The following is a 22,155-nucleotide window of genomic DNA, read 5'->3' as shown; positions in this document are numbered from 1 at the left end:
AGGCTCGCCCCTCAGTCAAGGATGTTTATCAACACGCCTATAGACGGAGCAGATTAATATGCAGCTGTTGTGCACACCTTGCTCATGTCCCCACCCAGGGTTCTTCAGTTGGGCCCTGAAATCAAGTCCCCTGCATTCTTGGCCTCAGCAGAGGGTCTCAAAGTGTTTGCAAACTCCAAACTACCTCAAGAAAGACTTGTGTAACCACCCCAAGAGTTCTCCTGTTTGTAGTCCGGCAGGCCGCCATGTTTGCAGTCCTTAGCTGTCAGAGTAAAGTGTGGAACACCCGAGTCCTCAGACTCTGGGTCCGAGGAACAGTCCTCGCAGAGTGCTTGACTACCTTGTACAGATTGGAACAGCCGCCCAGGCCGGCGAGCGGGAAGCAGCGAACAGTCCGCTTGTTCCCGTGAAGGTTCCAGAAAGAGGAGGAGCAGCGCTGGAAAACCTCGATGCTGACGGCGTACTGGCCCGGCGCCCACTGGGACACGCGCACCAGAGTCACCGAGGAGCCGAAACCGCAGGTGTGAGGGGAGATGCCGTGAAACACCGTCTCCCCCGGCCTTACGGAGACGCCCCTCTCCCACACCATCCCCGCCTCCTCCGCCTCCCCCATGTCACTGAGGTTACAGAGGGCCAGCAGGCACACCTCCTCCAGGGCCTCGTTGTCAGGGAAACGGAGCAGGATGGCGACAAGGCGAGGCACCGCGCCCTGACGTAGTAGCTGTTCCTGCTGAATCGCTGAAAGAGACAGTAAGAGACAGAAAGGCAGAGAAATTTTTAAGAGAGAGAGAATTTTTAAATATCAATACATCGCTGTCAAAATGTTACAAACCTACAGCACCTTCACATGACATGAGCTCCAACATAACATGAGCTAGGAGAACCAGCAGTCCATGTCTATAACTCCTCAGGAGCTAGTATAGGTTTACTTCACTTACAGCTGTTATAGGACATGCGTGAGATGGCCCGCGCAGCATGAAGCAGCACCTCTTGGTCCGCGCGGGTCAGCACAAACAGCAGAGCCGTCACCAAGCCTGCTTCGCCAAACCCTTTACGAACCACAGCTAACAAGACACAGAGAAATTCAGTGAATGAACGTGGAACCACAGCAGTGAAGAGTCAAAGTGTCAGCGGGGTTTAAATTGGAGGGGAGCCAACTGGAAATGAAGTCCTGAAGCAGCTCAGAGCGCCAAAGGCCTGGGGCTTCGGCAGCTGAACCAGGCAGGGATGATTGATGTCACAACACTTCCATAACAAATGTACAAAGCAGGGTTCTACTATTTCCAACAGTTAAAGCATGACTCCATTTATGACCACCTGGATGCTATTCTCCCATATTTTTCCATCATGCCAATTGATTCTGGCCAAACTCTTGTCAATTGCTTCACTAGAGCTCCTTACATCTTGCTTGGGTGTGCACAATCAATGTGTTGAAAAAGACATGCTTTGGGTGCTTTTGGGGTTGATTCTGGAGTGAGTCAGAATTGATCGGTATGGTGGTAAAAGATGGGAAAGTAGTGTCCAGGTCAAAAATGGATGGAGTTATGCTTCAATTTCTGAATACCGCAATGAATAAAGTTCCACATAGATGCTACACAGTGGGTTTTGTGTGTGTGTGTGTGTGTGTGTGTGTGTGTGTGCGCTTGTCTGCTCCCTAACTCAACATTTATCTGTTTACAGGTCAATGACTTACACTCTTTGGCTAGTTCAGCCACTAGTTTTGCAGTCAGCAGAGTGAGTTTCCCTCTGGTCCTCAGAGACAGGGCCAGAATGGGCAGGATCCCACTGATCAGCACCTGCTCAGCAGCGCCTTTCTCTGGACACAAAATGAATTACACATGTATAAACAACACTGAACACTGAAGCCATTGTAGCCATTATGCACCACATGCACACAAATGCACAATGGGTAATGGGTATTTATTATGATTATATACACCCTATAAGTGCATATCATGATAATAGACTATTTATAATGAGTAATTAAGTAATGAGGATGACTGAATATTTTCCAGAGTTGGACACTCAACACTTGTCCGTGAATATGTTCTCAGTACACAAAGAGTATTAACATGGTAGTATCTTATCAGGCCAAAATCAAAGAAAATCTTTGATTGAAAGATGTTGCGTGTATGTATCACAAGCTGTAGCAGTAGTAGTTTAGTAGGCCTGGTTGTTTTTGATTGGACATGATCATTTGGCCCTTTAATCTTTGTGTACTGTGGTGTATCTTTAAGTGTTTTTAAGCATTGATTGGTCTCTACTTGATCTCTCTGACCCCCCCTCCTCCTTCTCCTGCCTCTCTATCCCTCTATGCTCTTACTAGCCGACACAAATACAGCTTAGCGTCTACCAAGGACTTATAATTGTCACACACCTGATCCCTTCCCTACCTTTCAACCCTCGGCACCCCATCCATCACTGATGGTATTTTGCTACTGTTTTTATTACTTATGTCAAGATTATGCGAGGGAATGAGAAGTTATCATATAGCTGCCTAGGGGTTGGAGGTACGCTGTATTTTAACATATACTGGTATGGAGACACACATAAATACATAAATTGCACATTGCAGCAGAATTGTCAAGATTTTGCAATGGAAATGAGATCAAATAGAGTATTTTGAGTGAAAGTCACACTAAGACAATTTAAATATAAAAAAATAACCCTGAAATGTGATTATAGGACCATGAAACCATGAAAATCTGTGATATATTTTTCTATGCTGTCCAGCTGATACAGTGTGTGTGTGTGTGTGTGTGTGTGTGTGTGTGTGTATATACATGTGCACATGAACTCACTCCTCTCCTTTATGGTGGTCAGCACTGTGTTCAGGTGTGGTTTGAGCTCGTCTTCAATCAGTTCTATACCAAGAACTCTGATGGCACCTAATGCGTAGTTCAGATTGTCTGTGGAGGTAATTGGGAAGATGGAGACAAACTAGTCATAAAAGAGGGCACAGATAAAAGACAGTCAGGTGTGGTTGCTGTATGGGAGAGAAGAAAGCACAACTGCTCTTAAAACAGGTATGTGACAAGGAAAATGCACAAAAGGAGAAAATACTGGGAGTATAAAAGCAGGAGGGCTGGGACTCTCCATTAGAACTCCATTAGAACTCCATTAGAACTGTCCAAAATGCCTGACGTCCTAAAAGGCATTGTGGGGGATTTTAGGATAGTAGGAATAGCTACTGGTTGATTTCGGCCACACACAAAAGCCTTCAACACTGGCACTGGGGGAGTCTTTTCCAAGAATCCCTGCAATGTGCACAAAAATACTTTATTCCTTGCAGTCTTACATGCAAAGCATCTAGATGTCAACCTCTGCTCTTTCTGGTTTGGACAGAGAAACACCAGAGCTTTTTCTGGGTGTATGTTGGTCTATGCGATGGGCTGGGAATAACTCCACAATAACGCCATAACATCCAGGAGGGTGCCTTTGTTTGGTATCTGGCCCATTCACTGTCACACATATAATGCAAGTTTGACTCTCAGTACTCATGCTATTAAAGCCATGTATAGCCATTTTATAACCAGAAAGATTAACTAAGAACATATATATATATATATATTTTTTTTTTTTTCCAGCACCATTTACATACACCGATAACTGAGCTGCCCAAACAATCTCATACTTGTTCACTAACCAGCTTCATTAGTGCAGCTGGGGTTAAATGCCTTGCTCAAGGGCACTTAAATAGCAGATAGCACTTACGATTTTCCCAGTTGGTCTGTGCAAACAAGCCTTCTTCCACTCACAAGCTCACTTTTCAAACTATTTTGAATAGTCCTCCAATGAGTTTGTATACAGGCCACTGATACATGAGTGGTAGTGTGGTCACTCTATTCCCAACCTGCAGCAATCACCACTAACTGAAAACACACGCATATTAATAGGAGGCATATTAGGAAGCTTGTGGTAGAATAGAAGTTAGAGAAGTGGGCTTGTGACTGGAGGGTCACTAGTTTGAATACCCGGACCAGCTGGGAAAATGTGGGTGGAGAAGGTGAATGAGTAACGCTGAGTGTGCAGTATGAGATTCCCAGGTGTGAATGTGTGTAACTGTGTGAGGCAGGACGATGCTGAAAAAGAGTGTACATGCTCAGTCAACCTTCCATGGGTGAATAAAGGCATTACAAGCATATAAATGGCAACACTCCAGATGAGGATGCTCCATGTATTGATCACCGTCTATACACTCTAAAACCTTCAATCTTTCATCAGTCCTGATACTGTTCATTCCACTCACCATTTGAAGCGAAGGGCTGCAGCCGACTGGATCTGCGTTTGTCCAAGCGCGAGCGTGTGTATGTGTATGTGAGTGGCATACTAGGGTGTCCCATCCTGCTCTGTCCTGTCTGTGGACAGTGGCTGGTAAAATCTTCTCAATTTGACATCTTCATGCAAAACACGCACCACTTTTCACTGATGTTTTAACCCGTTATTCTCCTTTTGCTTTTTTTTCTTGGCAGACTTCTTCCTTCTTGTGCCAATCTTCGTAATCATTAGCAGTCTTGGCTTGAGGCAGCCTGCTTCTTCCCGTCCCTTCCTGTTTGCCCTACATTGCATCTCACCTTACCCCTATAGGTACACACCGCAGCACACTAAACCACCTATCTTTTTGTGAAAAACAGAGTTGTTGCCGCTCTCTCACTCTTTGGTACATGTCAGTCCAGCCTGTTTTCCTTACTCCAGCTGGCTCTGTCCTCACTCTGGGTTAATACAGAGCAAATCCTTTGCAAAGCTGTTCTCTCTCCCCCTCCCTCTCTCTTGCTCTCCCTCTCAGGTTATCAGGTAGGGAATTAGCACTTGGCTGACTCTGCTGAGTGTATTCCTACTGCCCTAAAATCCCCCACAATGCATTTCTGCTTCTAGAATATCTAACAACAGGTGGGCATCTGCTTTGACCTAAGTGTGTGTGTTGACTGTTTGATTAATCTGCTGTATAATCAGGGTTAAATTGAACACACCAATTCCAGACTACAGTATAAACTACTGTCAAAAGGAAACATACCAAATTACACATCTCCAGACATTTTTCAAAATGGCATACTTTTTCGAGACTGAAATTTCTGGAATAGATTTGGATTTGGGTCAGTGTTCAGCATTATGTATGCAAATAGTGGCTGGGCAATGTGACTGTCAACAAGAGCACACTCTATAACTACAAAACTTCTCATTGAAATGGAAATGATAAAATTAAATGTCATAGGAACCCTGTAATTAAACAAGAGCTATTGCAGTCACTTATACATTCAAAACCAGCCAGTCTCTTTTTACTCACTGATCAGCAAAAGTATGGAGAGCTTGCTACATGATGGATATTTACCCAGCGATAAATCAAAGGGAGGAATCAATGTAGTTATGAAAATTAAATCTTTATATTTTGTTCAACTCTCCAGGTTTCAGTAAAAACAAAAACTTATTTTCAATACTGCAATACAGTATGAGAGCCTAATTGTTCAACTGTAGATCTACACAATAAATACAACAAACAGGAGATAAAAGACATCGTACCACTGGCTGAAAATAAGATACAGATCTCCACTTTAGTTTTAGAATTAGTCTGCCCTTCTATATTTTGGGATGTACATGTCCATGTTTCCTCAATGTTCAATATGATAGCATTTATATAAACATCGGTAGGGAGTCTCATCTGTTCACTGAAGACTGCGCAGGATGAAAAAAAAATAATATAACAATTGGTTGGATTTATTTAGACATCAAAATAAGTATGAAACTGTTTCTAGGAAAGAAGCAGTGGCTTCACTTAAGGTGGACTCCAAGATGTGACATCATACACTGATCCTGAGCTCACCACACTGTGATCTCCTTCACAGGTAAACTCTGGCACTGGATAAACCAGCTCAACTCCCGCAGAGCCTGAGTCACATCGCTGAGTTTCCCTTTCAATGCGACTAAGTGAGCGTTGCTGCTAAAGAGTCTAAAGAGTTTCTGAAAGCCGAGGTCTGCTGGGCCAGTCCTGAGCAGGATCTAATATCACACAGTTCTGTGATGTCACCAGCTGAGGGTGTCCCAGCCGCCCCATCAGGCCGCTCTCCTCAGATGGTCAGACTGTCCCGGTAGTGTTGAGGCCACTGGAGATGGTCTCGTATCCGACGGAGACCAGGGTGAGGACGTTGCTCTCCACATCATCCGGTTTACACTGCTCCGCTTGTGTTTCCGCAGGACCGGCCGCTCCCATTTCAGGTCGCATCTTCTTCCTGCCTCTGCCCCGCCCCTTGCCCTTTGACATGACCTTCCCGTGCCCTTTGACCCCTCCGGGCACCCTGTGAGGCTTCTCGCCATCAGAGCGCGACTTGCGGTGGCGCCGGCGGATGCGCCTCATCGGCGGGCCAGACTCGGGCGGGTCCGACGCCGCGGCGCCCGACAGGATGCGAATCTGCCGGTCGATCGCCATGGTGATCATGTCCAGCGCAACGTCCAACATTCCCAGACCGAGGCCGTGAGTGACATTGTCAAACGCACCGCTGTTGACCGGGTCTCTGAAACATTTCCTCATATCCTCAAGGTGGTTCCTGAGAGAGAGAGAGAGAGACAGACAGACAGACAGACAGACAGATGGAGAGATCACCAATGTTATCACTGTGTTTATCCTAAATTCTTTGACTTGACTTATAACCTGATACGTTTGTTGTAATTAATGTAAACCTACTATAAAACAGGCTTGAAGGCCAGGTAAAACAAATACATACTTGGTTTCAATAATCTTGGACCAGTGTTGCACTGTGTTTGTTTCAGGGATCAGCTGTTTAGCCATGTTGCCATAGTCCACATAGTCATGGGCAAAGTCCTTCATGTCAGCACACAAAGCTTGGGTGTCTCCTGGAAGAACACACACCAAACAAATTTCACAACAGCGCCGTTTCACTTGCATCCTTGTTTACATTGCTCACTATGCACTCATTCACACACACACACACACACACACACACACACACACACGTCTCTCACCTTCAGTGAGTTTGGAGAAGGAGGAGGATACAGAGGTGGTTGTGCTGGGTGTGAGGCCGAGTACATTGAGCGACTCCAGCAGTGTTTTCTTGCTGGCCGGGCCTCTGCTGACTCGGGTGTAGGCTGCCAGCGAGCGCAGGGACATCTTCTCCGGGGCGTGCAGGCGCCGTTTAATTTCCTCATACGAGATGAGATACTTCCCTAAAATTACAGCAAAACAGGAGGAGGAGGTGAATGGATTAACTCACGCAGTAGAAATTCAAAAGGTGTTATTATCAAACGACTGGACACTTACGAGCCTTGGATCCTTTCATGTTGGGATCCAGCAGTGACGACACCTCTGCAAAAGGCATCTGGGTCACGGGTTCTGGATTCGGGTTTGTGTTTGGCAGCGGTTCCTGATTCTGGGAGGCGACCTCAGTCGTGAGTGGGGCAGAAACCTGCATCTGAGGCTGCATCTGAGGCGGTATGTTGTGCATTACCACCTCGCTCTGACCTAGCTGGGCCTGGCCTTGTCCTTGAGAGAGGACCATGGTGTTTTCAGATAGACTTTGTAGCCCCATGCCGCCCTGCCCTACACTGTTGGTTTGTTCTGAAGCCACCTGGAAGATGCCCATAACTGGCTTCACCACTCTGAACAGCATGTTCCCCTGGGCATCCAGCCCCACCACACTGGTAGAGGGATCCATCGCTTAGTTTACTCTGGAACTTTACCTTTCTGGCACAGAGGGGAGGCCTAAGAGCCTGGCTGTAATAGTCAGATTAGGTTTCTCCAGAGGCTGATACAGGGTTACAGTATACCCCTCTGCTCTTATATGGTTATGGTTAGACTTGACCTGATAAAATGGGAGGGTAAACTGACTCTATCTGTATGTCCAGAATAAGGTTGAGGTTGATTCAATCCTTCACTCTCTGCTCTTGCACTCTCTTTTTACAATTTGATAAAAATTACCATCACTCATGGCAACTTTACAGCAGGAATTTCAACAAATTCTGAAAGACAAGGGAGGGAAAAAAAGCAAACACAGACATTACAAATCATAAAGTCAATGGTTTCAGTTGAACGTTTATTCATTTGCGTTCAGCTTCAGTTCACTAAATTTCCTAACATGAATATGCAAATGTTTTTCCACTTGAAAATGACTGTTTTGAGTTTATTCTCTTATTAAATGTATAGACCAAACTCAAGCAGACACTGACTGGGTCAGGGTGTGGTAACAGTATTGAAGACTGTCAGATACCCACTAATTTTGCAATTGTAATAGGCTCCTTATAATACATACAATGTATCATGGGCTCTGCAACAAACAAATCTAACACGAGATGACATTCTTTTTCCATTGGCTTAAATATGTTTGGACAAAAAAAAAAATTGCAATAAAAAGTAACTTGTTTAGGCTAAGGATATTTGTGGAAATATAAATTAACAGTCAACAGAAAATGCAAATTTAGATAGATAAGGTATAATTTATGTTAATATAATTTCATTAATACGGCAGTGATAAACTGTAGCCCATGTCATTTATGTATATGGACATAATGGGACAAACTGAGCAGGTTCTATGTAACTGCCAACAACGTCACTGCTACTAATCTCCCCAGCGAGTTGAGTAGCGTTGGACTGACAGTATGCAAACTATTAACTTTCGAAAATAACAGTCGAGAGAAGCTTTGCTCTGTCTACATTCCAGCTGAGAAACATGCCAATGATGCATTAGGAACACTTCATCACTTCTAAATGCTGAAAAAAAAAACTAAATAGTGACAGACTTGTTTAGCAGCACAAATAATATCAACACTGCACATTTATCGTGACTGACAATCATCATGGCTGCCAGGCCGTTGCGGGGGGGTTGTAGCAGTAGGCCTGTAACGTTACACGAAAAATCAAAATACGGGTAAAATGAAAGAGGATGGTGGTGGTTCTGGACGGGATATACCGAATTTTAGCGCTAACCTTCAATGCAACTGGTGACGGCTGTCCCACTCACCGATTTGCCGTCTGATTTTTCCTAAAAGGGCACTGATCCTAGAACGGTCCGTGTCGAAGCCAGCGACATTTTTCCTCCTTCTCTGGTGTTGCTTCGGCGGGTTGCAAATCAGCTGTACATGCACTACCGCTAGAACGCCGTAATCCCGCCGTTCATTGGTCAGCTCACCCATCAATCACGTACCAAGCGATTTGTTATTGGACAAACTTGCTGTCGATTGAGGAGAGGAGGCGGTATTTCCGATTTAACCGTCGGTCTAAACACAATGGAATAAAGTGCCACTTTCACCTCTTTTATTCATTTGTCTGCATAAATTCCCCCTATCTCATTTCAAAAGTTTTGTTGTCCACATTAATTCATAGCAAATAAAATTGTGACAAGAAGTAAACTGAGCAATTACACGTCAACTTAAACATAAAACATAATCATATAAGCAACCTATATTAGCAGCCTATGGAAATTCACGAGGTATTAGCCCACATGCTTTCATGGCATTTATTTATTTATTTAATTGTTTTTGCTGTTGGTGGTGGCCACTATCACTATTCCCTCTGATGATTAATGTAAACAAATTAATGTTATGTTATGGTGGTGTAATTAGTAGGCAATCAAACAGTAAGAAAAGCTTAATATGATTCAATGTCAAAGCTGCATAATGCTACATGTGAAAAAAGTGTCTTTGGTATATAAAGAACTAGCCTAATATTAAAATGATTTGCCATGCATATTTGCTTGCAGAGTTATGTGAATTGATCAGCATGAGAGAGAGAGGCAACATTTGTTATCTCGTATTTTGTCAGATATTGATACATAAATATTGAAGCAGAAAGAAAAAACAATATGTCAATGGGATATCCCTGTTATTTCCCTACTTCAGAACCGTGGTTTTGGGGTGGCTCGTAATTTTGGAAGCCTCTCTCTCTCTCTCTCTCTCTCTCTCTCGCTCTCTCTCTCTCACACACTCTCACACACACACACACACACACACACACACACACACACACACACACACACACACACAGCTAAAGTGCTCCATCTTGTGGACACGTCAGAATATTACATGGCAGATAACAAGAATGAGCCTACAGAATATTTTATGGTAGGCATCTTAAGTATCAGTGCCAAACCATTCAAAATTCTTGAACTGAATGAGAGAGTGCTTAAAATGAAAGTGCTTCACTTCAGTGCTGCCCCTTTGTCCTAGGTTCCCTTTTCGCAGTATTTCCACTATATGTAGGTAGCCTATTCAAACCTGGCACACGCTTCACCCCTCTTCAAGAGCTTACATTAGTCAGCAGTGAGCATTAAGGTGGCATGGATGTTTTCAACCTCTCCATAAAATCATAAGACACTTGACTGCTCGTAACTCCTCTTGTTCAGTCTGTGCAGGTAAAATCTGCCAAAATTGTGACAGATGCCAAACTGCATTGAGAAGCAACTATTAGGGCCTGGAAACACAATTTTAAACCTTGGCCAACATCTACTTTACTTGTCTAATTTTTTACACCGTTAACTGTATGCTTATTTTTGGTTGGAATATGGGTAATAGTTTTTTAAAATATCATGCCAAACTGTCAATAAAGCGATTCTCAAAATGCCTCTTCACTTCCAGCAGCCTATTGCAGTTTCACCTGGAAATCTTAAGGGCAAGAAGAGTTGAACATGACTCTTATTGATAGAACAGTAAGTGCTTTCTCATCTGGTATGGAAAGATTTTTTCTTAGTTTCTGTAAGATGGAAAATGGAGAAGAAAACTATCTTGTTAAACAAAGAAACTACTTTGGTCGGGTCCTATTTGATATTTCAAAGTTGTTCAATTTCATATTGCACTGCATTTTATACCTGTCATTTTTAGACTGGATTACATATTAATCTCAGTGAGAGCTCAGAAATGATAGTATGTGGCATTTTCTCCCTTGAAAGGATATGTGCATGCCACTGTGTAAAGCTAACCAGAAATGAGTTTTTCAAAGCAGATTTTCAAAAATTTCCCCCTGGACCCTCCTAGCATTTCTGGGGAGCTGCCTGTTTAAAGATTATTTCTACAGCATTTCTGCTTTATTAGAGTGTTCACAGTGAAGAGAGACAGAAAAGACAGGAGAGAGGCGATATAACAATTACATTTCTCCAAAAATCCACATTTAATGACTTTATAGGTTTATTTTCTTACTGGCATTCATTTGACAGTACAGGGCTTCTCTCTCTTTTTGTCTCTCTGTCTCCCTCTCTCTCTCTCTCGCATACATTCGCATACATGACAATTCACTGGCTGCAATAAAAGACAGGCAATAAACAACAGACTCTAGAAGAAAAACAATAGTCCACTTATTTAATTGGAATTTATTTGGGTACAAATAAAAAATGTACAAAATAAAGCATAGAAAGTAGTAATTATGAAAACAATGTCAATGATAACAATTTGGTAACATAAAAGAAAAGGCAACAGTTAAATAATTCATTAAAAATACAGCCGACTAATTTGGGAAAGCATCCTGCAGTGCTATATGCTCAGTGCTCGGGATAAGCACATCTAACACAGAAGCATGACATGTAACAGTCATGTTGGGGAGAGAAAAAGGCATAGACCTGGGGTGTATGAGAACATATCAACATAGAGTTTGAATACAGAAGTGCACAACAATCAAGATGATCAAGTTTCAACATTGTCATTGTGTAATTTTCATACTGAGACCAAACCTCACTATAACAAACATTGATCAATGCAGAAGCATTTTGACAGTAGACTATTGTTCATTATGTAGAACTGAATCAGCCATCAGGCTAATATCCTTGTTGCTATCTTCGTACCCCTTGTCCAGTAAGGCCAGTCTTACCCCGCAAAACACACCGGTAAATTAGATCCCGTCATCAGTGTTACGTTGAGCCCCGTAAAAGCAATGACATCAACATATTATCACAGTTAAAAGATCTAGAAATCCACCCAGTAGTTCGATGTAATGGTTTTTGCACTGAATCTTATCAAACCCAATATATAGTAATGCAAGTTATTCAACAGGAGAGCAAGCTAAAGCCGAAACACTTAACAGAACAAAACATGTGCGTCGTCTTTGGCGTCTGCAGGCTGTGGGTCTCGGAGCCTCTCAGTGCCGTAGGAGGTGTCAGTGTTCAGAACAAAACACCAAGGTGGCCTGTGTGGAGGTATCCAGCTGGCGTCTAGTTAGTCTTCTAATGTCTGAGACTGAGGGGTTAAGTGTCCGGTTTATGGGGCTTGGGGTGGGTTTGGGTGCTCTTAGCTCTCCAGTGAGGAGAGCGTCCCCTTCCAGGCTCAGCTGGTAAGTGCTGGTGTTGGGTGGGTTGAGGGTAAACAAGGGTGACTCTTCAGTGCCTGCGTGTGCGCTGGCCCCCGGTGCCAGTGGTGGTGATGTAGAGGAGGGGCTGGGGCTGCCGCAGCTGGGGCCCTCGCTTCAGGTTATTCAGGTTGGCTGTGGCGGACTCAGTGGTCGAGCCTGTGGTGGTTGTGGGAGAGAAAAGGTGTAAAAAAAAAAAAAACTCCACTCCACCACGACAAGGCAATGCTGGCTAACTCTACAAGTCGGCATTGTATGATGATTTACCTCCTTGCTGGCTGTGGGGTACCCTGACTTTGGTGAGAGGAGGGACCCCCCTGTGCTGGGGGCGGAGCAGGGGGGCCTGGGGCTGACCGTTGATGTGGAGGTGGGGGTCTGATGTGCTGTCCAGGGGACGGAACCTCTGGGCTGTGGTTGTCTTGGTTTGAGGCAGCTGTGAGGGGAAAAAGAGCAGAACTCACAGTTGGTATTGAGGAAGCTTGCACAATTATAGTATTCCACCTTCTCAAACACCTGAAGACAGTCACTTTTGCTGTCTTTTTAGGTGCTGCTTAACACCATGGTTACTCTGCACTACTGCAAATTATGTTAGAACAGAGTGCCAGGCAAATGGAAAGTACTCACTGCTTGACCAGTGACCTCAAAGGAGCGAGAGCGCCTCTTCCTGCGGCGAGCCTCAAAGTCCAGCTCGCGGGGCGTATGGTTCTTGGTGGTGAGCTGGCGGTTGCGTGGGCGCGTCCAGGTCCCCTGCAGGCCGGGCCCCTCCCCGGTGCTACTGGACAGGTTGTCGTCCGAGGTGGCGTGCCGGAGCTCGGGGCTGGGCTGCCTGCCGCGCCGCAAGGCCGGGCCTCTGGGGGCCGCTTCGCTCAGTGAGAGGCTGCTCTTCTGCTTCTTGGGGTCCAGGGGGGAAGGGGGCAGCCGCAAGGCGTCCACCTCCAGGGCTTTGGAGCGTCGACGGGCTGCCTTCACCGCAATGTTCTGGACCCCCTTTAGGATCTGCTGCCTCTCTGTGGAGGCAAGAGGAGAAGTTTGTTATGTTCATTCATTGTCTTTACCCGTTATTCCTATTCAGGGCACCGGGGACTGGAGCCTATCCCAGCATACATTGGGTAAAAGGCAGGGAAATACTGTGGACAGGACTACCACTAGCCTATAGAAAACATTTAAGAAAAGTGAAGAAAAGAACTGAGTAAAAATGTAATGTTGATTGCACCCACACCAGCCCAAAGATCCCTTGACCCCCACCCGGCTGCCGTCTCCTGGTTAAGGGGAACAGTCGGATGTCTTACCCTTGCGTGAGAGGGGGACATCAGCACCCGCCTCACTGCTCTCGGGGGACGAGTCCAGCTGACTGCTGACACTGTGGCTGAGGTGGCTGTAGCTCATTGAGCTCTCTGGAGCCAGCGGCTGCAGCTGCAGACATGAGACACAGAGAAGGACACATTGCAATCATACTGTACATTCATTGCATTCTTTTGCTTTCACTGGAGGTCACAGCTGACATCTCCCTCCATTCTGTGTCCCCCCTAATGAAGTGACATATTTGCTTTTGGTAGGGCATTTGTGTTCTAGCACACATAGCCTCTTCTTCCTTTCATCTTGTCTATAAATCACAGTTCTGACACATTTGCAAGGAAATAAAATTAGACCACAGTAATATTATTTCATGCTGCGTCCCGGATCTAATAATTCAAGAGGTAATTCTGCCGGTTTGCAGTTTTTGATATGGGGAGAGCTAAGGAAAAATCCTGAATGCCGGAGATGAGAGCGAATGCTTAGGGCAGCTAATGTTGGAAGAGTTTCTTCTATGCAGGTACGTGGGCTGAAAATTAAAATGTTCTACCAGAGTGAAATATCACTTGAATTTAATTCAATTTCGGACCCAAAGTGAATAGCAACACTTGACTATGCGGCGTTATTCCACAGCATGTGAGACTGTTCTAAAGGGTAGCTATTGAATTGAAATGAACCAAGTAAAATCCACACTGCCTATTAGAACTGTTCTCACCTCTCTGTTGCCCTGTCCATTGATGTGGATGGGAGGCGGGGTCATTACAACAGAGTTTTTCATCTGCCTGGCATGAGGGCTGCTCTTAAACACTCTGTTATTGTCCCTGTCCCTGGGAAAGAGAGTGAACAAAAATTAGAAAGTTACATCAATTCATTCTTTAGATTCATTCCTCAGTTATGTTATGTTCTTTGTTATGTTCTTTGCAGTCATGTTCTGAATTAGTGTGTTATGTAAGGTGAAATGTTATGTTATCTTATGAACCAGATGTCTTCTTACCCCTCAGGCTCAGGTAGGATGGGGGGCAGGGTGTGTCTGCGGACTTTGGCCTGGCCTCGTCTGTTATCGGAGCCCATGTTGCGCACGCTCTCCTGGTCTGAGTCCATGTCCAGCAGGGGGTCACGACCCCGGCTGGGCAGGGTGATCTTGGGTAGAGAGCCCTCCTGGAGAAACCAAAATGCAGAGAGACATGCTTGAACATCAGATGTGTGTGTGGGCGTAACCGCAATAAAAAGCGCTAATGAATCAATTTCAACATCGCATATCCCATTTCATTAATATGTTAGTATAAATTAGTTTGTTAGTATGATAGCATAAGGGTATGGCTATATATGAGAGCTTTCATGCAGGAGCTACCTTGATGGTGCGTCCGATGGTCACCTTATCCAGGGCCATGGCTCTGTCCAGGTTTCTCTCATCCAGCTCCCTCATGTACATATCATACAGCTCCTGGAGGTGGGGGGGAACTAGCAGACTGTGGTCTGGAACACACACACACACACACACACACACACACACACACACACACACATACAGTTAGAGTTAACCAGAAAATCATTGTGCCTAAAGACAAAACACAAACGTCTAAATTGGTGTGTCTCTGCAAAGCACCTATACAGCAATTGAGCTTAATCATGGATATATAATGGAGTCTTTTCCACTGGGCCAAAACAATTTCTGGAGTAAATGCTGGTGGACGCACCATCGATGAATTGCCTCTGCTGCTGAATGATTTCGTCACACAGGTGCCGGTGCTGCTCGAAGCGCTGCACCACAAAGTTCTTCTGGCGGATGACGTTGTCCTTGAGCAGGGCGTGGGACTGCATCTCCGCGTTTTCGATCTCCAGCTCGTGGACCTTGCAGAGGAGGCCCAGCACCTCGCGCTGCTCGTCGGAGCTCACCCTGCGGGGCAGCAGCTCCTCCAGGCGCCGCGCCCGCTCTCGCAGCTCCACAAACCTGCGCTCCAGCAACGCCTGCAGGGTGAAAGGGTACCAGAACAAGGGTTAATCAGGTTTTATGTTTGCATTTTCATGATAGGTTGAAGCACCTAATATCTGGTCAAAGATGTCTGCACATTCTCTTGCCTACTTATCAGAGCAGATTTAATCTCAGCATGCCTCTATAATAAAATGGACCAAAAAGTTCTATTCTATTGTTTGCGTGTGTGTGTTTGTGCATCCGTGGGCTGTGTACAGTGAATGTGCACATTTTTACTTTATTGATGCAGTCTGGCTTGTGGATGTGTTTGTACGTTGTTGCATGGCTCCCTCTAGAGGAAGATGTGGGAGCCTACCTTCTGTTTGCGGATCTTTTTCTGTTCGGCCATGAGTGTGACCAGGTTTTCTCGGGCCATGGCCACCTCCTGGGTCTCTGTGCTGTCCGGGGGAGACTCCGGAGAGTCCGAGTCCTTCTCGCTCTCGTCCTTATTCATGCTTTCCTTCCTCCTTTCAGCACGCCACTTCCTCCTGCGCCTGCTCCGCTCCTGCTCCCAGCTACGAGAATAAAACATACACATTTTAATTGGCAGCGATCATTGTATGTCATCTTGTTTATGCTTTACAGATATGACATCACTGTTAATTGTATCTATCACAGCTACATTTCAAAGTACACAGTGGGATATGCTATGTATGTGTTTGATCTGAAGATGACTGAACTACAGAGCCTGCAAATTTTTCTCCTGATTTCCAGATCTTTAAAATATTGTTTGTATGTAAAATTGAGTAATTTGTCTGAGGCGTCACTTGCCCGCTAAGTGGGGTTCCTTAACATTAGGTACCACTGCACTAGATGTTGTCAGTTGTCAGAGTTGAGAGGAGGAAAGGGCATAAAGTTTAAACACTGACTCTGCGATGGTTAGCAGGTGTTTGGAGGTGTCCATCTGGATCTCCATGTTGCTGTTTTCCAGCTCCATCAGGCTCTTCCTGATCTCCATCTGCTGGCGGAAAGCATTCAGGAGCTGCTCCCTCAGCTGGTCCATCTCAGCCCGGCTCTGCTGGCTGGAGTGGGCCTGGACCTCCGCTACCCGAGGGGAAAGACAAGAAGAAACAGTGGAGAAGAAAGGGATGAGTGGAGTGGAAATAAACAATAAACAATAATCACTTGAAAACAGGCACATATTAATAACATAAGAGCTTCATTTGATTTATATCCTTATGGAAGTATGCTGAGATTAAACCTCTGCATCTTTGACTGATATACAGGGCCAAAATGGAGACTATACAAGGGAAGGGAGTATTTGAGGGGGAACTAGGGCATTCCTAAAACTCTGAGCACTAGTCTTTGACCGATAAACTGGGCCAAAACGAGGGATTATAAAGATGTGTGCTGGAGGAGGCAGGGCAAGGCATTACCCTGGACATGGCGGATGTCAGCCCTGTCTGAGTTGGGCTGGCGGCCCGCCTGATCGGCGATCTTCTTCTTGAGCCGCTGGATCTCGCAGCGCAGGTCTGAGATGATGCTGGTGTACTGAGCGATGTGGTACGACACATTTATCAGGTTCCTCTTTACCTGGAGCACACAGTAGGGAGAGAGACACAGAGAACAAGTAGTCAGCAAATATTTACAAAGGCCTCTGACCTCTCAAATGTCATGCTGAAACTGATATTTCATAACTGCAAGCAGGACAATTTGCTTCTTGAGGAGAATTGAGACACTGAAATGCTATTGCTGTACCTTTCAGAGCTATGTGGACTAAATATAACAATATTCTACCAAACTGCAGTATCACTTTTTTCAAGGTGTTGTCAGCTCACCCGTGTGCGAATGCTTTTGGCACGGTCCGCATACGTCAGCGTGTTACGAGACTCCTCGAAAGCCTGGGAGGCGGGGCTAATGTGGGCTATCATGACCGTACAGCTGTTCCCGCCCAAAGAGTCCTGTCAACCAAACACATCAAAGAAGATAAATACATAAATGAAAAAAAACAGCTATATAAAGCATAATTCGACAGTGGGGAAGTTGGTCCTTCATTAATAACCATACCTTCAGCAGGCGAGTCAGCTTGCTGTCTCGGTAGTTGACGTATTTGTTGCCATTTTTTTCACTCAAGGCGTTGATGCAGTTGCCCAAAGCCAGGAGGGAGCGGTTGATGTGGGCTCCCTCTTTCAACCGCTGACCCCTGTTCTGGGTCTGAGAGAGCGAGAGAGAGACAGAGAGAGAGAGAGAGAGGGAGAGAGAGAGAGAGAGAGAAAAAGAGAGAGAGAAAGAAAGCAGTAAGAACCTCTCACGTGTAATTCTCCCTACTGGGTGTTTCTGAACCGTTTCTTCCAGTGCAGATGCCATGCTTCCGAACTAAAGAGACGCTTCCACTTTTGGCCAGCAGATGGCGTTTCCATCCTGCCTTTCATCCATCTCAATACTTGGCTGAATTACTCAGTCAACAGCCCCTTTCAATTAGAGAAAAACACCTTTCACTAACTGCATGCATTCCTCTCCTTAAGTGGCAGAGAAAATGTCCCCCGCAGCCTCGAGTGATAAACCCCTCTCTGTTCTGCTCTTTTCAGAATGGAGGCCATATGCGCTATACATCAATAGAAGAGTATGGCTGGTTAACCTTTCAAGCTGTCTCCATGGTAAATAAGTGTTCTCACCCATTGACTCTTTGAATGTTGCTCTCGTGGTGTGCGAGGACATGACAGTGTTAACATGGATGATCACGGTGAGCCATTCATCATAACTGATCCACAATGGAGGTCTCAATTTGAAAACTGTGAGCGACAAACTAAGTAAATTGTCAACATCCTCGCTTAGCAGCAAGAAGGTGAGAAGAATAACAAAGAAGCAAAGAGACTTTTACAACAAATTCCTTGGGTGACAGATACGGCTCTCTTACTGTTTGATGATACAGTCCCTTTCATCCCCACAGTGCCTTTTGACAGTACTGGCGTGACTCCAGAGACAATATTCTCCACAGAGTGGCTAACACCATATAACTGCCTGCGCTATAAAATTAAACTGGCCCAATAATTGCATCCATTTGGGAATCACAGAGCTGTTCATGGTCTTCGATGAAGAATTACAAGGTTATGAATTAAGAGGACGAATGTTCGGGGTGGTATGTTCCTTCAAAAGATTTTAAAAACATCAGTTTCACCTCAAAGCTTCTTCTTCTTCTCGCACAATGGTAAGCTGAAAGAGCTTATTTGCCAATAAGTTGGTGTGTTCCTTTAAATGTCAACAAATGGCGTGCTGGGTACTGCCACTAGGCCATAATGTCAGATATAAAGAGGCATTTATTAAAGCCTCCTGGTGTTTACTGGATCTTCGGTGCTCTCATGAACAGATTACCAGTCTTATGGACTGTTGTAAAACATGGCTGCCAAGCATCCCTAGTGAGCCGACTAGAGTGGAGAGACACAGCGTGAACAGAAAGGGGGCACTAGAGTCACAGTGCATGCACACACACACACACACACACACACACACACACAGGGAACCCTTGGAGTGATGAGGCCCCACATGTGCGATGCCTCGTGCCTGTGTCCAGTCCTTCTGGCTTGCAGGGAGCAGCTGATACGTAATGGACACAGGAAACGTTCAACTTAAACTGAGCTTGAGCAGAAAAGTAGTTGAAAAAAGGAGGAAAAAAAACCCATGCTCTCACCATGCACCCACACAGATCTACAAGCACCCAAAAAAAAAAAAAGAAATCCACCCATACAACTATAAATTATCTCGCAGCAAAGCACACATCCCACATGAACATTTCAATTCACCTACCAGCTGAGCACACGCAAACACACACACACATACACACCTGTGCCGCTCGCTCGGAGCCGGCGAGGTCGATCATGAAGAGGCGTGCGAAGCGGACCTCCTGCAGGACGTCTCGGCAGCGGCTCTGCTGCCTGACGGCCACCTGCAGCACGGCGTGGGAGCGAGACGACGTCTGATTGGCTGCCGTGGGCTCCTGGGTGCGCTGTTTGTTCCCCTTCATCAGCAACTCCATGATCTGACAAACGCATTCAGGATATTGTATTGTGCAATGCAGTCGCCCTGGAGGAAATCTGTATAATGACACTTAATGGCGTTTGGTTCTGAACTAGTTTCATGCCCTGTGACTGTCAAAATGAGCGGCAGTGAGAAAACAAAGACATGAGACGCAGACTTTTTCATGAAAATATCTGACTTGATGAAAGGTTTGATGTGATCTAGGGTAGTTGGTCTGTGTCTCACCTCTCGGGCATTAATGGTAGACACCTCAGTGATACCAGCAACCTGAATCACTCCCTTGGAGTCCTCTCTCAGGTCCAAGAAACCCGAGGAGGGGTTCAGCAGGTCACGGATCATCTCATTGTAGATCTAAGGAGACACGGGTAGGAATGGAAAAATCAGCTCAAAGCAGCATCCCTATCCACCTGTAGTGAAAATACAGGAAGCATCATCCTTTATTCACCTGCCCTTAAGATCCAAGAAGTAGTTAAATTAGAATCACAATAAAAGTCAGCTGAATGCAGTATCCCTTAAGATCCACAAAGTAAATACAATAAGATGAAGGTAAAAACTCCTCCTGTGCTGCATCCTTAAATACGAGTTCTATTCCTTCAAGTTATTTTGAAGTGACGGACATGAATCAAGTGGGTGGGGTGTTTATGTGCGAGGAAATCGACTGACTCAATCTTCCTTATATGAACTCTGCCGTATTTTTCAGAATGTTTTCGAGGAGACAAGCTGTTGTAGAAACTCCTCCTGTGCTGCATCCTTAAATACGAGTTCTATTCCTTCAAGTTATTTTGAAGTGACGGACATGAATCAAGTGGGTGGGGTGTTTATGTGCGAGGAAAAGACTCCATTCAAGCTTTGAAGCGTTCTACACACATCCAGACCTGGTGCGAAAACATCAAGGGCTATTTTTTCAGCGACTTCTCATTTAGAAAAACCCACGACTTGTAAGGCGACAGGCTGTCATCGGCCGGTGTCTGTGCTGTTCTTTCAGGAAAAAAAAACTTCAGGTGACTTTTCAGGGCTGACAGTGATGTTGTGGCGAAAGCCCCCGTTTCCACATAAAAGCCCAATGCAGGAAGTGACATTTTGGAAAGTGGCCACTGCGTGACAGACGGGGAACCACTGGGAGGCTGGAAAAGTGTAGACAGTTCTTGTTTGTCAAGCAGACCCCGGCCACAGCCTGTGGGATGGGGATGCTTTTATTCACACTGACAGGAGGGCATTTATTCAGTGATTTTTTCCATTTCTACTCTCTTTCATTGCAGGTGAAGGTTGAAAGAAGGCGTCTCCTCCCATTGCGGTGAATAAACGTGAGAAGAGCAGGGTAATAAAACCAGAATAAACGTAAAAGCGTGGGAGGAAGGTTGTCTTTTCTACTGTGTGCACGTGAGTGGTAAACTTGTGTGTATGTGCACTTATCCGTACCACGTATATTTATTTGTGTTGGCTGTATGTGTTTGTGTGTGTGCGTTTCAGAGATACACGCGAACGAGAGTGCGATTTGAAAGAGAAAAGGAGCAGATGTGTGCATCGCTCAGTGAGGCTGTAAAATAGCATTTAACCTCTTTGTGGCGGGGCGGCGGTGGCAGCAGATTGCTCCCTGGAAACAGCAAACACACACGTCACACAGCCGTGTGTCAGGATTCATCCTGAAGACTTTACTGTACAAGTCGGGGAACATCCAGACTCTCTGATTGGCACATTAATTTGAAGTTTTCCACATCCACCCACAGTGGTACCATCAAGCTGAATAACACTGTCAATCATCGAACATAATCACAGTGTTTGGCGTTGGAAATACAGAATGTCATTTCAATGTCTAATGCAAACCCCCCTCAATAAGAAAAATCATTCTGCTGCACACAGTACTTAAGTACTTAAATTGTGCCATTTTCCTTGGCTGTTGAAGGCTGTTGTTATTTTCATGTTTGTTCTTTTTAAATGAGGTCCTATCCATCACCTCTTTCTTTCTTTCTTTCTTTCTTTCTTTCTTTCTTTCTCTCTCTCTCTCGTTCTCTCTCTCTCACTTCCTGTTCCATTCAAAAAGCAAATCGACTGACTCAATCTTCCTTATATGAACTCTGCCGTATTTTTCAGAATGTTTTCGAGGAGACAAGCTGTTGTAGAAAAACTCACTTAAAACGAAAAGATTCTCAATGAGGCTGTCAATTTCCAAGGTTCCCATGATCCAGTATTTCCTGTATTTGATGAATCATACAATGCCAGCTAAGTGCAGGGTGAAAACTGCAAAATAAAAGCTTTTCAATAGATAACTTGAAAAGGCTTTTGAATGGATTACTGAATATGAAAATGTACCTGACGTTATTCAGTATTGTGAATAGCACTGATGAGCACTGAATGTACAATATAATCTCATTGTAAGCCTATAGCGCAAGCATCAATGTTAATACAGGGGATACTAATTGACGGCACTGAGACTCGGAAACTACTGCTGGCAGCGAGACTTAAGTGAGCCAACCCCATTGTATCCAATGACATTAAGGACATTGTCACTAAACACACAGTTTGCGCTGTACCTGCCTGTCAGTTATAAAGAGCCAGTCTGCACAAACAGAGAAACTGTCATCATCAAAATCCTTTCTTATCAGTACTCCAATGACAAGGCCGTTTAGATAATCTCTCAGCC

The 22,155-nt window shown here is 45.0% G+C and overlaps 3 protein-coding genes across 8 annotated transcripts in view; all 3 read right to left on the bottom strand.

Moving 5' to 3' along the window:
• Nucleotides 1-265: 265 nt before the first annotated feature.
• On the bottom strand, nt 266-4,328 carry LOC139660222 (rap1 GTPase-GDP dissociation stimulator 1-B). The gene is made up of 5 exons (XM_071538307.1): nt 4,250-4,328; nt 2,802-2,909; nt 1,694-1,816; nt 939-1,064; nt 266-738 (listed from the first exon to the last, which is right to left on the bottom strand). Exons 1-5 carry the CDS (start codon nt 4,326-4,328, stop codon nt 266-268), a joined length of 909 nt encoding a protein of 302 aa, XP_071394408.1.
• A 1,066-nt stretch (nt 4,329-5,394) lies between these two features.
• On the bottom strand, nt 5,395-9,057 carry LOC139660229 (uncharacterized). Of its 2 annotated transcripts, none has more exons than XM_071538320.1 (5): nt 8,967-9,057; nt 7,271-7,968; nt 6,976-7,176; nt 6,717-6,846; nt 5,395-6,539 (listed from the first exon to the last, which is right to left on the bottom strand). In XM_071538320.1, exons 2-5 carry the CDS (start codon nt 7,662-7,664, stop codon nt 6,071-6,073), a joined length of 1,194 nt encoding a protein of 397 aa, XP_071394421.1. In that variant the 5' UTR covers nt 7,665-7,968; nt 8,967-9,057; the 3' UTR covers nt 5,395-6,070. The 2 variants fall into 2 exon arrangements, with proteins under 2 accessions (XP_071394421.1, XP_071394422.1); XM_071538321.1 differs by having other exon boundaries at nt 8,933-9,041.
• Nucleotides 9,058-11,349: 2,292 nt separating this feature from the next.
• The window catches only part of kif19 (kinesin family member 19), a 34,519-nt gene continuing 23,713 nt past the window's right edge, over nt 11,350-22,155 (bottom strand). Inside the window, exons 6-20 of one of the 5 annotated variants that reach the window (XM_071538315.1) lie at nt 19,740-19,865; nt 19,321-19,515; nt 17,547-17,693; nt 17,318-17,440; nt 16,916-17,072; nt 16,409-16,583; nt 15,856-16,054; nt 15,265-15,535; nt 14,910-15,043; nt 14,562-14,725; nt 14,283-14,388; nt 13,564-13,687; nt 12,899-13,281; nt 12,542-12,707; nt 11,350-12,433 (exon numbers count right to left, since the gene is read on the bottom strand). In XM_071538315.1, the coding sequence (XP_071394416.1) occupies nt 12,306-12,433; nt 12,542-12,707; nt 12,899-13,281; nt 13,564-13,687; nt 14,283-14,388; nt 14,562-14,725; nt 14,910-15,043; nt 15,265-15,535; nt 15,856-16,054; nt 16,409-16,583; nt 16,916-17,072; nt 17,318-17,440; nt 17,547-17,693; nt 19,321-19,515; nt 19,740-19,865 (2,598 nt within the window). In that variant the 3' untranslated portion in view covers nt 11,350-12,305. Of the gene's footprint in view, nt 12,445-12,534; nt 12,708-12,898; nt 13,282-13,563; nt 13,688-14,282; nt 14,395-14,561; nt 14,726-14,909; nt 15,044-15,264; nt 15,536-15,855; nt 16,055-16,408; nt 16,584-16,915; nt 17,073-17,317; nt 17,441-17,546; nt 17,694-19,320; nt 19,516-19,739; nt 19,866-22,155 lie in introns of all 5 variants that reach the window. The other 4 variants (XM_071538312.1, XM_071538314.1, XM_071538313.1 and 1 more) reach the window with 4 other exon arrangements.

The sequence above is a fragment of the Centroberyx affinis genome, unplaced genomic scaffold, assembly GCF_046629955.1.
Source record: "Centroberyx affinis isolate AG114_WGS23_722 - 3 ecotype Tasmania unplaced genomic scaffold, CSIRO-AGI_Caff_v1 ptg003252l_1, whole genome shotgun sequence".
Classification (NCBI taxonomy): domain Eukaryota; kingdom Metazoa; phylum Chordata; class Actinopteri; order Beryciformes; family Berycidae; genus Centroberyx; species Centroberyx affinis.
The sequence above is the reverse complement of the archived record's forward strand: the minus strand, read 5'-3'. Positions and strand labels throughout refer to the sequence as shown.

Coding starts and splice junctions, on each gene's coding strand:
- LOC139660229 (XM_071538320.1), bottom strand. CDS start 7,664: ATGGATCCCTCTACCAGTGTGGTGGGGCTGGATGCCCAGGGGAACATG. Junction 7,177..7,270: donor CATGAAAGGATCCAAGGCTC/GTAAGTGTCCAG, acceptor CTGTAATTTTAG/GGAAGTATCTCATCTCGTAT. Junction 6,540..6,716: donor TCCAAGATTATTGAAACCAA/GTATGTATTTGT, acceptor TCTCTCTCTCAG/GAACCACCTTGAGGATATGA.
- LOC139660222 (XM_071538307.1), bottom strand. CDS start 4,328: ATGCCACTCACATACACATACACACGCTCGCGCTTGGACAAACGCAGA. Junction 2,910..4,249: donor GCAGCCCTTCGCTTCAAATG/GTGAGTGGAATG, acceptor TTACCTCCACAG/ACAATCTGAACTACGCATTA. Junction 1,817..2,801: donor GACCACCATAAAGGAGAGGA/GTGAGTTCATGT, acceptor TTTTGTGTCCAG/AGAAAGGCGCTGCTGAGCAG.